Genomic DNA, 15,118 nt, shown 5'->3' with positions numbered 1-15,118 from the left:
ATATATATAAAAAAGCTATGGGTCTGGCAAGATGGCTCAGCTGGTAAAGACACTTGCCATTGAGTGTAACAACCTGGGACCCACAACGGAAGGAGAGAACCAACTTCCAAATACCAGGTGTGATAGTGTGCATATACCCGAAATTGCAGCTCTTGAGGGGTTAAGGCAGGAGGATCTTTGAGTTCAAAAGCAGCTTGGGTTAAACAGTAATACTCTTTTTCCAAAACAAATCTAAACAAAACATACCCATGTGTACATGCTATTAAGAGTGCAAATCAAACTTACCCAAAAAAGATGAAGGCATTCTGGAAAAATACAGCAATTCCAGGATAGACTATGGGTTTTTCTGTAAAGACAAATACAGTATTTAGATGTTTGTGATCTCAAAATAGTTTCAGGTACACAGGCAAACACTGTTTTTCTTGCCTACCATAATTGGCTTTTTTGGTAATTAGGGTGGATGTATTAAATGTCGTAACACATGATAGGCGACACTGGTTCAGTAAATGATAATTACCTCTGTTCGGGTAAGAAATACCTCCTGGGGGCACACTACCTGCTAACGAACACGGTTTAATGTGCTGAGGACACAGCAGAAAGAACACTGACCTGAGCCTCTGAGCCTCAGGAGCTAGACTGCAGCTATTAGAATAAACCAGGAAGTGAAGTGGAGTCCTAGAGGGAGCCAGCAAATGACACTCGACTCCGGTGGCCAGGAGGACCCTGGAGGAGCAGACACCAGAGGGAGGCCATGAAGGAAATGAGGGCTGGGGACAGAACAGTGCAGTGGTGTGCAAGGGACAGCGAGGCATGAGCAGGAGACAGATGAGGGGAGGGCAAGGCTGGTGGAGGGTCCCCAGGGCCTGACAGTCACTGAGACTGAGCTGATCGGGGAATGTGACCTGTTCTAACAGGATCTCTATGAGGGTAAGGGAACAGGGAGGAGACCCACTACAAGATCCTTTCAGGAAAGCAGGACAAGTTTGTGATGGACTAAAAGGGGTGGAGCCACAGATACGCCACAGGATGGCGGAGTCAAGGCGCACTGCACCCACAACAAGATGTGTGGGTGAGAAAAAGGAGTCTTATTATTTTTATTTTGTGTCTGTGTGTATTGTCTGCGTGTAGGTAAGTGCACCTGTGTCATGCAATGCCCGCAGAGGACAGAAGAGTCTGTCAGATCCCCTGGAACTGGAGTCATGGACAGCTGTTAGCTGCCATGTGGGTGCTGGGATTCAAACCTGGATCTTCTGCAAGAACAGTTAGTATTCTTAACCACTGAGCCATCTCTCCAGCCCCCAAAAAAAAAGGAGTCATCTTTGACAGGCCGTGGCCAGGGGCAGGGGAGGGGAAGGCACTGCAGGATCTCTGAGGATGGCGCTGGGTTCCCACCATCTCTGCCACATGGGCTTCGGGAGTCCTTGCTAACTGACAGGTTGAGCTCTGAAGAACAGATGACTCGACAGCTCCTTATCTCCAGTACTGTAAAGCTAATCTGATTAACAGAGCCTGGGTTTGCCAGGCCTCTACTATTCCACATTAAACAGCATCACCATCAAAATAGTAGATCTACTAACAATTCTCAAAGCCTCAATCCAGAAGCTTCCAGGAGCACAGTTTGAAATTTATAGTTGTATTTGGTGAAAAATTACCAGTAATTTCATTTTTTCAGCTCATTTATATTCTCAATTTTCTATAATGAACAAATATTAAGCAATTCACCTAAGAAAAGTTTTTTGTTTTTAAAATATGACAGCGGGGGCTGGAGAGATGGCTCAGTGGTTAAGAACACTGGTTGTCCTTGCAGAAGACCTGGGTTTGAATCCCAGCACCCACATGGCAGCTAACAACTGTTTATAACTCCAGTTCCAGGGAATCCGACAGCCTCTTCTGACCTCCGCAGGCACTGCATGACACGGGTGCCCTTACCTACATGCAGGCAATACATGCAGACACATAAAATAAAAATAAATAAAAATATTTAAAATATGACAGCAATAAAGGTTTTGTGGCAACAAGAGAATGCCTATGGTGTGTTAAATGCACAAAGTAGCGGCCAACACTGTATTATATTTTGATAGTAACTATATTAAAAAATACAAAAGAGACCACAAGGAAGTTAAGTATTTTTTTGTGAAAGCTAAATTATTTTCCTAACTCAGAAAACTGGCACTGCTGGCCAAAAACGTGGTGACTCTAAGAGCAGCTTGCAGGGAGTGCAGGGTGTGTCACAGGCCTGGCTGGTGGTCCAGGGCTTCTCCCTATGTTCCGCTCTCACTTCTCTGGACCACTAAACCAATGATCCAAAACTCTGAGGGCCAACATGCTTTCTTACTGATAGAAAACATGGTGGGATTTTCTTTTACTGCCCTCAAACCAGATGTGTAGGTAATAAAGTCTACCGACACACGCCTGAACTATAACATAAGGAGAGAAGTGAAAACAAAAAGGCCTGGGGAGTGGTCAAGCCTTTAATCCCAGCACTCAGGAAGCAGAGACAGGCAGATCTCTGTGAGACTGAGGCCAGCCTGGTCTACATAGTGGAACCCCATTTCAAAATAAAAAATTAATTATAGGGGATACTGTGATGATTAGCTTTTTTCCAAAAAGATTTATTTTTCAATTTTATTTATGTATGTATGCGCACATGTACATGAAGGTGTCTACAGAGGCCAGAAGAGGGTGTCAGATCCTCCAGAGCTGGAGTTACCGGCAGTTGTGAGCCACTCAATTTGAGTGCTGAGAATCCAACTCTGGTCATCTGCAAGAGCAGCAAGTACTCTTAACCACTGAACCATTTCTCTAGCCCTGTGATGGTTAATCTGATTGTCCACTTGACTGGAGATTAGCAAAGTAGGCCTCTGGTGTGTCTGAGAAAGCATTTCCAGAGGTGATCAGATCCTGAGGGTTCTAATCTAATCAATGAGTTAACGCATCATGGCACAAAATGGAAAGGAGGAGTAGGGAGGGTGGGCTGTGGAGGCGGGGCCTCACAGGAGGAAGTAGGTCACCAGGGACAGCCTTTGAAGGGCCTGTCTCACTGCTGTTTCCTTCTCTGCTTCCTGCCGCCAGTATTTCCTCTTACCCTTAGCAACATAACCTCCAAAAAGAATCCACATGGACGCGATGAGCGAGCCAAAGGCCAACATGAAGCCAATGAAGAGCCAGATACGAGCACCTGCAATGAAACACCATGTCACCAGAGCAGCTGCTAGGATGCAGCCAACTTCACATAAAACACGAAAGCCCAAACTAGATGTGGTGGTGCATACCTGTGATGTCAGCACTTGGGAGGCTGAGGCAGGAGGATGAGGAGCTCAAGGCCATCCTCCGCTACCTAGGGAGTTTGAGTACAGAATGGACTACCCGAGACCTGACTCAAAAAAAGGAAATGAACAAACAAAAACTATAAACAAACAATAAATCAAACGAGGGCAGGGAGATGGCTCAGCAGGTAAGAGTGCTTCCATGAAAGCCTGACAACCCAAATTTGATCCCCAGATCCCTCTTAAAAAGCAAGATGTAGCAGTAATCTCGACATTCCTACTGCAGGATGAGGGGCAGAGACAAGAGAATCACCCAGAAGCTCAGGGTACTAAGAGTAGCAGAAACAACAAGAGAGAGACTGCCTTGACAAGCTGGAGGTGAAAACTCCCAAAGGCTATTCTCTACTGCCATACCTGAGAATACACATGCCTTCTCCCTCTCCAGCTCTCTCTCACACAAAAGAATTTGATTTAAAAACTAGGTCTGGGGGGGCTGGAACGATGGCTCGGTGGTTAAGGGCACTGGCTGCTCTTGTAGAGGACCAGTGTTCGGTTCCCAGCACCCACATGGCAGCTAACAAACATCTGTAAGTCCAGTTCCAGGGGATCCAATGCCCTCTTCTGACCTCCACAGGTATTGCACAAGAGTGCACTTACACACATGCAGGCAATACACTCATACACATAAAATAATAAAATAAATATTTTTTAAAATAGTTCTAGGGTTGGAGAGTTGGCTCATTGGTTAAGAGCACTAGCTGCTCTTCCAGAGGACCAGGGTTTGAATCCCAGCACCCACATGGAAGCTAACAACCATCCATAACTCTAGTTCCAGGGGAATCTGATGCTCTGATGCCCTCTTCTGGCCTCCATGGGCACTGCACAACATGGGTGCACTTAACCTACATACAGGGAAAATTCATATACGATAAATTTAAATTAAAAAATAAAAAAGGGCTGGAGAAATTGCTCAGTGGTTAAGAGCACTGGCTGCTTTTGCAGAGGACCAGGGTTCAGTTCCCAGCACCCAGCAGCTGACAACCACCCATAACTCCAGTTCCAGGGGATCCTATGCCCTCTTCTGACCTCTGTGGGCATTGCACAACACAGGTGCACTTACATGTAGGCAATATACTCATACACATAAATTAAAAATAATAAAATTCCAGCTGGGGAGATGGTTCAGTGGTTAAGAGCACTGGCTGCTCTTATAGAGGACCCAGGTTGGGTTCCCAGCACCCACATGGCAGCTAACAACTGTCCATAACTCCAGTTCTAGGGGAACCAATGTTTTCTTCTGACCTCCTGGGCAATGCACGACATGGGTGCATTTAACATACATGCAGGTATAACACTCATACACATAAATAAAAATAAATAAATAAAATATAAAAACATAGAAACTTAAAAAATATATAAATAGCCTAATAAAAAGGTCTAGCCAGGCATGGTGATGCACACCTTTCATCTCAGCATTCAGGAGGCAGAGGTGGGGAAGATTTCTTTGAGTCTGAGGCTAACCTGGTCTAGAGAAGCCAGTCAAGGGTTATGTAGTGAGACCCTGAAAAACTAAAGAAAGAATGTTCTAGAATTATAAACTACTTTGAAATGCTAATATAACCAAATCAATTTTCATAAAGGACAGCAATGTACAGAGTTTACCACGCTACAAATCTTGACTACACACGTCATTATCTACTGTTCTCTGCTGTACCCCAGACACACTCATAGTCACCTATCATTACACCAAGGCACATAATGAAGTCCGCAAGTTTTTGGTACTCACAGCTGCTTTGAGCAGATCTGACTTTGACTTTGAGTACCTCTCCATCCCATGTCTCAAATGAAATATCTAGACAAGTCCTCTTTTGTGTAAAATTATCATTTCGAGGAAGAAACATAGGAAATAAGGTGTTTGTACCTATTTACCTGTTTGACCCAGACAGCCTTCACTGTAACTGTCACCTCGAACTTGTCCATTCGACACTGCATTAATCCTGTGTAAAATAAAAACCGAGACATCAGAGTTTTTCATTCCAAGAAGCCATCTATTGACAACAAATTTTTAGATACAATAAGCTAGAGTTCCCCAAATTCAGTGAGACCTGAGTCTTGAGTCATAGCTCCACATGACCGTATCAAGTTCCTTCAGTGGGACACTCTCTGAAGTTGCAGTTGTAGCCCAGACAAGGACACATTGTCACCTGGCCACCTGTCTGAAAAAAAAACTCTTGGCCTCACTCCAAACCTACTAATGCAGAGCCTTCCAGATATAGGGCTCAAGTTCTAACAAGTCTTTCAGGGAATTCTAATGCTTATTAAGAAATTAAGTACAAAATGCTCCAAAAAAAAAAACTGTCTTAGCACATGAGAGACTGAGGACTGCCTTGAGTTTAAAGCCAGCCTGGGCTACTGAGTGAAACCTTACAAACAAAGATCTGGGCACCAAGTGTGCTTTGTTTGGGGTGCAGCTGTTCTTGGGGTGCTCCTTTCGCCCCCACATGGACAGCCTTCCCATCCCCTCAGGGCTACCTTCTTCTGACCCCTGCGAGACGGACCTCCCCCTTCACCTTGTCTGGACCCGAGTGCCTAACCTGGACCACACTCCAACGGGGACACACATCCCACCTTGCCTCAGCTCTGGCTGTGTGCCTTGCCCTCCTGCCTTTCTGTCTAGTGTGCCACCATCCTTTACCCACCCCGCCTACTGGTGCATGGACTAAATTCTTCAGGAAGAAAACTTGAACAGCATCCAGGTGTGGTAAGCACACATGTTTAGGTTCTAGAACTCAGGAGGCAGAGGCAGCTGGATCTCTGTGAGTTCGAAGCCAGTTTGATCTACAAAGAGAGTTCCAGGTCAGTCAGGGCTATACAGTGAGACTGTGTCTCCAAAAATTAAATAAATAAGGGGCTGGAGAGATGGCTCAGTGGTTAAGAATACTTGTTCTTCCAGAAGACCTGGGTTCAATTCCCAGCACCCACATGGCAGCTAACAACTGTTTGTAACTCCAGTTCCAGGAGATCCGACACCCTCTTCTGGCCTCCACAATCTTTGCAAGACATGGGTGCACTTACATACGTGTAGGCAATACACTCATACACATAAGATAAAAATAAATTATTACTAAATAAATAAATAAATTGCTGGGTGTGGTGGTGCATGCCTTTAGTCCCAGCACTTGGGAGGCAAAGGCAGGTGGATCTCTGTAAGTTCAAGGCCAGCCTGGTCTACACAGTGAGTTCAAGGCCAGCTGGGGCTACAAGGAGATCCTGTCTCAAAAAGACCAAGAAAAAAAAAAAAAAAAGAAGAAAATCATCTGAACACTGCTTATAAAAATACACGTATGAGAAGGGGCTAGAAAGATGGCTTAGCAGTTAAGAGCGCTTACTGCTCATGCCGAGTATCAGGGTTCTCAGTTCTCAGCACCCACATCATGGCTCCAGTGCCATCTTCTGATCTCCTTGGTACATGTATATACATGCATACATGTAGTCGAAACACTTGTACACATAAAAATAAATTTAAAAGAAAAATGTGTTACAAAGACCCAAAAGGAATGAATAACCAACTATGAGATAGATTAAAATATTAGTTTGGTGGACTGGAGAAATGGCTCAGCTGTTAAAAGTACTGAGGGCTCTTGCAGAGGACCCAGGTTCAGTTCCCAGAACCCACATGGATACTGACAACCATCTGTAACTCCAGCTCCAGGGGATCCACACTCTTCTCTGTCCTCTGTGGACACTGCATGACACAAATATACTTACATGCAGGCAAAACACTCAGACACCAAATAAAAATAATTAAAATATTTAGTTCAGTGAGAGAACCTGTCTCGAGCCAATAGGGCAGAGCACAACAGAGGAAAGCCACCCAAAGCTCTACTGCGGCCTCTGTGCACCCCACGCACACGTGCATGCACCACGCACCACAGGAGCAAACCAGAAACTGAAGATCTAGGACAAAACGGACAGAATGAGTGAGAAATCTCACAAAAATAAAACTTAAATCGGAACCAAGGTTGAATTTTATTAACATGTCAAGGATTACAGTAGCCAAATTATCACAATAAACTGCAACTAAATGGAAAGCCTAGAGATTGCAGCCTGGGCTATATATGGAGACCTCTCAAATCTCAACCTCCCTAAGAGAAAAGAGAGAAAATATATATGGAAGACAGTAAAACTACCAGAGACTCCCTGGGCACAGGAAGTTTTCTTTGCACATCTGGAACAGATGGTGAGCACAGAGCCTATACTTAGAATCTGCATGGAGAGGGCCACAGTGCAGAGGCTGCGCTGATACACTGTATGCTGGGAATGGAAGGACACTAGGGCAGGAGTGAGGAATGGGGGTGGGGGGAGTATCTAAATGTCTGTAAATGTTAAGAACCAATTCTCTTCTCATCCTGCCTGCCAGTGTCTATAAACTTTTCCTTCAAGTATGAATGAATTTCTTTAAAGATCAGAATATTTTCAGGCCTCTGGACACTAAAGTCTCTGTTGTGCCATCATAAATCAACACCCAAAGAACATATACAGGGCTAAGAATATGGCTAAGTCACAGAGCACTTATGTGGCATGCCAAGGCCCTGGGTTCTATCCCAAGCACCACAAAGAAAAAAGAAAAAGGGAATTATACACATACACACAAAGAAAAACTATAGACACAAGTAACAGCTGGGTGTGGAGGTGTTCCAGTAAAACTAGATTTACAAACTACAACTGTCATAGTTTGCCAATCCCGTTGAGCCTATAGCACGCTTCTAAAGGAAGGGGAGAAAATGACTTTGCTCCTAAGTAATTTTAAGAAATATCTGGGAAGAATTCTAAGTATTGATGAGAGTAAGTCCAGAGTAACATCCTCTCTACCCTGGTGTTCAGGAGGCTAGCTCCCTAACCCACTTTTCTTAAGCTGAAGGCCTGACCCAGGACCACAGTATTCATTACAGTTCTGTAAGCAAGAATGGATACCCAGAGTCACCAAACATGAGGAAAGGCCTAGAGCATGTCAAAGAAAGACCGGATCAACAGACACTGGAGCCTGGTGTGATGGCACACACCTGTAACTTGACTGGGTGAGATGGGAGAACAACAAATTCCAGGCCAACCTGGTTAACATGATGAAACCCTGTCTCAAAAACAAGTAAACAAACAAACCGCTCCAAAAAACCCCAAAAGTTCGGGAGCTGGAAAGATGGCTCAGCGGTTAAAAGCACTGGTTGTTCTTGCAGAAGAGCCTGGTTTGAATTCCAGCACCCACAGGATGGCTAACAACTGTCTACAACTTCAGTTCCAGGGGATTTGATGCCCTCTTCTGACCTCTGTGGGCACTGCATGAAATGGGTGCACACATGCAGGCAATACACTTATACACATAAAATAAGAATAGTCAATAAAATATCTTTTTAAAAAAACAACCCAAGGCTGGGCGTGGTGGCGCATGCCTTTAATCCCAGCACTTGGGAGGCAGAGGCAGGCAGATCTCTGTGAGTTCCAGGCCAGCCTGGTCTACATAGCAAGTTCCAGGTCAGCTGGGGCTACAGGGAGACCCTGTCTCAAAAAGACCAAAAAAAAAAAAAAAATGCAACAGCAATAGGAACACCAGGAAGACCAGAGTTTTTACTGCAGAGATTACGCAGTTTCCCACTTGAATTCACATCTGTAAAGGCCCTTGCATGGCTCTCCATCAATTTCTCCACCTCCCTTCCATCTCCTATGCGTCTTCTCTGCTTTCCGTCTCTGCTCCGCACCTGCCGTTGTCTAATATGCTATAAACATAATCTCTCTCATGCAGAGCCACGTACAGCTTTTCTCCTGTTCTGGGCACTGCTATTTCTCCTGTACTGAGAACATGAGAACAGAGCCTGGACTATGAAAGCTTAATAAATACAGGTGTGAAGGATGACTAATTCCTTAGGGAAACTATATGGCTTCTGATCTAAATTATGAACTATGTTAAGACAGAAATAAAACAATAGCTGGACATGGTGGCACACACCTTTAATCCCAGCACCTGGGAGGTAAAGGCAGGCAGATCTCTGTGAGTTCAAGCCCAGCTTGGTCTACCTACTGAGTTTCAGGCACCCTGTCTCAAAAAAGACAAGAAAAAAAAATAAATAGCAGAGGCAGGCGGATCTCTGTGAGTTTAAGGCCAGCCTGGTGAGTTCCAGGACAGCTGGGGCTATAGGGAGACCCTGGTCTTCAAAAAGACCAAAAAATATATATATATATATATTTATTTTATGTGTATGAGTGTATTGCCTGCATGTATGTGAGTGCACCCATGTCGTACAATGCTGCGGAGGTCAGAAGAGAGCTTCGGATTTCCCTGAACTGGCATTAAGGACAGTTTGTAGCCACCATGTGGGTGCTGGGAATCAAACCCGGGTCCTCTGCAAGAGCAGTTAACCACTGAGCCATCTCTCCAGCCCGATTTTTACCTCTCAACTGCTGGGTTTTTTGTCTTTCTCAAGTCAGGGTCTCAATATGGAGCCCTGGCTGTCATGGACTTTACTATGAACGTTGGGTTCAAATTTACAGCAATTCTCTTGCCTTTGCTTGCTAAATGCTGGGATTACAGGTTCCAAAAGTGGGCCACCATGGCCAGCTGTCTTTACCTACTGGAATTTCAAACTGTGTCCACTATCAGTTTTAGTTTGTGACAATCCACACAGGTAGGGTAACAACGACACTTACATCAGGAAGGCTATGGTTGCTATAACTCCACAGGCGTGGTATGAGTGGTTGAACTCCTCCATGGTGGGATAAATAACAGCTGCATCTATAATAATCCACCAGCCTGTGAAAAACTGAAAACAGACAAAAATAAGGTGATACTAGTGAGACAGGTCAGCATTATCATATAAGGAATTTTGAAGTGTCTAAGCCAAGACACCCCTTCAAGTGACTCAAAATGTTCTTAAATGGCTGGGTGTGGTGGTGCACGCCTGTAGTCCCAGAACTTGGGAGGCAGAGGCAGGCAGATCTCTGTTCCAGGCCAGCCTGGTCTACATAGTGAGTTCCAGGCCAGCTGGGGCTATAGAGAGAGACCGCTTCAAAGACAAAAAAAAAAAAGTTCTTAAATGTCCCAGCAGGGGGCAGGAGAGACAGCTCAGTGGTCAAGAGCACTAGCCTATTTTGCGGAGGACCCAGGATGGGTTCCCAGCACCCACATGGCTGCTAACAACTCTGTAACTCCAGTGCCAGGGGATCTGATGCCCTCTTCTGGGCTCTATGGGTACACTTACATATATGCAGGCAAAACACTCACACATATAAAAATAATTTTTTTACAAAGTCTCAGCAGTTTTATGTAAACACCGCATGTGGCTTACTAGCTGATAGGTACTCTAAACCTACTTCAACTAGTACAGATTTTGTAAATATGTAAGTTAATTTTGTGTACTAGAAATAAGTTACAATATGTCATAAAGGAACTCACGGGACGGCTCACACCTGTAATTCTCAAGGTTGGGGTTCGATTGCTGTGAGTTTAAGGTCAACCTCAGATTCCAACGAACATAAGAAATGTCCAGCTGCAATCTAAGTACAGACCTCTAGAAAAATCCTGCCAGGCACAGCAGCACTCAGCCACAACCATCGAGCCTGGGAGCCTGCGCAAGACTGACTTTGAAGTCAGTCTGGGTTAGGCAGCAAGACCCCCGCCCCCTGCTCCTCCCCAAAAAGGTTACCGTGATGAACAGGTGTCACTGGAAGTTGACAGTTGGGCTCTCTTGTTCCTTTGATGACTACATTGTAGGCTTTGGATGGTTTCAAATGTGATTTGATTTTATGTATTATCAGTTTTTTGAGATGGGGTCTCACTAGGTAACCCCAGCCGTCCCAGAACTTGTTATGTAGCTCCAGCTGGCCTTGAACTAACAAAGATTCACCTGCCTCTGCCTCCCCAGTGCTGGGATTAAAGGTGTACACTGCCATGCCCAGCACATAAACTAAAATATAAAGTTTTAGAAAAATACAGGAATACTGTAGTATATGATAAAACAAGAAATTAAGTGATGAGGAGATTAAAACTTGGGTTTCCATTTATTTTCTTACTTAAAACTTCTTTCCAGGCTGGGGACACAGCCCCATCACAGCGAACTTTCCTCCTCCACCCTGGATTCAATCTCCAGTAGAAACACTTCTCTTTACACAGCACCATAATATCAGGCTCCATGAGAAATTATGATGTAAATAAGAATTTTATTTTTTGTATTCCCAGGCATTATATTTAAAAGGGTATAGCAGGACACCCCCCCTCCCCCAACACACATCCCAGGACTTGGGAGGTGGAGGCAGGAAGATCAGGTGCTCAAAGTCATTCTGGGATACATGTCTAACTGGAGGCCAGTCTGAGCTACAAGAAACCCTGTAAAAAACAAAAAAGAAGAACACTACACTTTAATGATTTGGTACTACTTTTCTTACGAAATTGAGGAGAAAATGAACCCTGGATGATGGGGAACTGCAAGTATATATCATGTCTCTTGACTGGCTCTAACCTGATTTTTTTTTTAAAGTTTATTACTACTTATTTAAAACAACAATAACAAATTACAAAGCCACCAGCAGTGAATACGGGTTCTTTTCTCTCTGTACCACATCTTCTCCAACATTTGTTGTCAGATTTTTTTTTTTGTCTTTTTGAGACAGGGTCTCCTTGTAGCCCCAGCTGGCCTGGAACTCACCATGTAGACCAGGCTGGCCTTGAACTCACAAAGATCCACCTGCCTCTGCCTCCCGAGTGCTGGAATTAAAGGCATGCACCACCATGCCTGGCCTTTTTTGTTTAAAAGTTTTATTATTTTTATTTTATGTGTCAGTGTACCGCCTGCATGTATGTGAGTGCACCCGTGTTGTACAATGCCTCGGAGGTCAGAAGAGGGCTCTGGATTCACCTGGAACTGGAGTGAAGGACAGGTCATAGCTGCCATGTGGGTGCTTGGAATCTAACCCAGGTCCTCTGCAAGAGCAGTCAGTGCTCTTAACTGCTAAGCCATTTCTCCAGTCCCTCATTTTTGTTTTTGTTGTTGTCTTGAGACATGATCTCCCTTTAGCCCTAGCTGGCGTAGAACCGGCTGTGTAGGCTACTCTGGCCTCGATCTCACAGAGATCTGCCTACCTCTGCCTCCCAAGTGCTGGGATTCAAGGGATGTGCCACCATGCCTGGCTGTTGTTGGATTTCTTGATGACAGCCATTCTGATTGGGGTGAGGTGTTATTTGCAGGTAGTTTTATTTGCATTTCCCTGATGACTAGGGATGTTCAACATGTTAAAATAGTTACTGGCCACTTGTATTTCTTTTCTTGAAAACTGTCTATTCAATTCATTAGTCCATTATTGGGGTGGTTTTATTTCCTTGTTATTTATGTCTGCAGGTCTTTATAAGTTCTGAACTTACCAGGATAGCTAGAAAAGATTTTCTCCCATTCTGTGGGCTATATGTACAGTCTCCTGATAGTTTCCTTTGCTGCACAGAAAACTTTTATTTTCATGTAGCTTCATCTATTGATGCTTGAGGCTAGTTCCTGTGCTACTGAGGTTCTGTTCAGAAAGTTTTGGCCTACCCCAATATCCTGAAGGGTTCTCTGTTTTCATCTAAAAGTTTCAGGGCTTTAGGTTTTTTACTTAAGGACTTTGATCCACAGATTTTTGTACAAGATGAAAGATGTTAATCTAATTTCATTCTTCTGTAGGTAGAAATCCAGTTTTGGCAGCACCATTTATTGAATAGGATGTCCATTTTCCAATGTGTGTTTTTATCTCCCATTTCAATAATTAGGTGGGCACGCTTTATCAGTTTATTTCTGAGTCCTCTACTCTGTTCCACTGGTCTACCTGTTTCTATGCCAGCACCAAGCTTGTTTCTTTAACCTCTCTTTTACCCTACTGTACTCACAAAGAGGCATAACCAACATAATGAACAAATAAGTATTTAAAGTATGTTTTATTATGCCATTTACCCAGATCAGTCTATTGATCAAATCTGATGGTTAACAGTTAAAAAATGATGAACAACTTTGGTAGGTTTCTAAAAGTGTTTGCTTGTTTATGTTTAATTTTGGAGACAGGGTCTTACTATGTAGCCCTGGCTAGCTAGAAACTTGCTTTGTGGACCAGGCTGAGCTTGAACTCATCGAGACCCGCCTGCCTCTGCCTCCCAAGTGCTGGGATTAAAGGCATGCCCTACCACACAGGGCCCAACAGTAAAAAAAAAAATATATAAAAAAATAAAAAAATTTCAAAAGCATTTTAAAACATCACACACAATACACACACACACACATACACACACACACACACACACACACACAATCAGGGCTCCAGGACACTTACTAGAACACCAGCAGCGATGGAGGCAATAGTATTCCGCTTTTCACCCCAATCAACGCATTCGGAGCACCTCATACCTTCTAGAAATCCAGACATCTTTTCAAGTCACTAAAAAACAAAACACAGTGAAATAAGGTACTTCTGTTTCCTTCTTCAAATTTGGCTTATGTTGTAGAGGCTTTATTTTGGCTCCACATACTTCTTCAAAATATCCGATGTAAGCCAGGCCTGGTGGTGCATACCTTTAGTCTCAGCACTCTGAATGCAGATGCAAGGTGGATCTTTGTGAGGCCAGCCTAGTCTACACAGCAAGTTCCAGGCTAGCTAAGGCTACAGTGACACCCTGTCTCAAAACCAAGAGAATACCTAATTTTGTTTTTTGGAGAGTTGGGGTATTTGAGATTGAACCTAGGGCTTCATTCATGCTATGTAAGCATTCTACAACTAAGCTAAATCCCTGGCCTCCCCTGCCTCCCCATTTTTTAAAAAATATTTTATTATTTTTATGTGTATGCACGTAATTGCCTGCATGTAAGTAAGTACACCCATGTCGTGCAATGCCCTCGGAGGTCAGAAGAGGCTGTCGGATCCCCTGGGATTAGAGTTACAGACAGTTGTTAGCTGCCATGTGGGTGCTGGGATTTGAACCTGGGTCTTCTGCAAGAACAACCAGTGCCCTTAACCGCTGAGCCATCTCTCCAGCCCCACTTGCCTCCCTTTTTAAGGGTAGGGTCTTGCTATGTGTACAGCCCAGGCTGGTCTCAAACTCTAGATAATCCTCCTGCCTCAGCCTCCCAAATGCTAGGATTAAAAATGTGAGCCACCAAACCACACTTGGTTTAGCTTTTCATGAATTGCCACACCTAGAAACTCATATGGCAGCTAAAAACCATGTAGCTTCAGGGGATCGGACACTCTCTTCTGACCTCCCTGGGACTACACTCCTGCACACTAAAAAACAAAACAATATAAGCCGGGCATGGTGGCGCACACCTGTAGTCCCAGCACTCGGGAGGCAGAGGCAGGCGGATCTCTGTGAGTTCAAGGCCAGCCTGGTCTACATAGTGAGTTCCAGTATAGTTCGTGCTACAGGGAGACCCCGTCTCAAAAAGACAATAAAAAAATTAATTAATTAAAGAAAAACAGAAACATGGTTTTAGCTGGGAGTGGTGTGGTACCTTATTCCTACAGTCCCTGCACTTCGTAGCCTGAGGCAGGAGGAGTGTACTAAATCTGAGGGGAGCCTGGGCTAGAGTATGAAACACTGTCTCAAGGGGCTGGAGAGATGGCTCAGTGGTTAAGAGAACTGACTGTTCTTGCAGAGGACCTGGATTTTAGATTTTCAGTACCTACATGGCAGCTAACAACCATCCATGCCTCCAGTTCCAGGGAAATCCAACACCCTCTTTTGACCTTTGTGGGCATTGTATAACACAGGTGCACTCACACACTTGCAAGTACACACAGGCAATACACTCATAGATATAAAATTAAAAAATAAAATAATTATTTTA

At 44.1% G+C, this 15,118-nt stretch overlaps 1 protein-coding gene across 2 annotated transcripts in view; it reads right to left on the bottom strand.

Moving 5' to 3' along the window:
- Tmem50a (transmembrane protein 50A) overlaps positions 1–15,118 on the bottom strand; it is a 23,710-nt gene that overhangs the window by 6,038 nt on the left and 2,554 nt on the right. For both annotated transcript variants that reach the window (XM_008822296.2, XM_008822297.2), the window contains exons 2-6: positions 13,608–13,712; positions 9,966–10,078; positions 5,196–5,263; positions 3,086–3,178; positions 286–346 (exon numbers count right to left, since the gene is read on the bottom strand). In XM_008822296.2, coding sequence (XP_008820518.1) covers positions 286–346; positions 3,086–3,178; positions 5,196–5,263; positions 9,966–10,078; positions 13,608–13,700 — 428 coding nt within the window. In that variant the 5' untranslated portion in view covers positions 13,701–13,712. The remainder of the gene's footprint in view (positions 1–285; positions 347–3,085; positions 3,179–5,195; positions 5,264–9,965; positions 10,079–13,607; positions 13,713–15,118) is intronic.

The sequence above is a fragment of the Nannospalax galili genome, unplaced genomic scaffold (genome assembly GCF_000622305.1).
Source record: "Nannospalax galili isolate Female #2095 unplaced genomic scaffold, S.galili_v1.0 scaffold1428, whole genome shotgun sequence".
Classification (NCBI taxonomy): domain Eukaryota; kingdom Metazoa; phylum Chordata; class Mammalia; order Rodentia; family Spalacidae; genus Nannospalax; species Nannospalax galili.
This window is presented reverse-complemented; position numbering and strand designations above follow the sequence as displayed.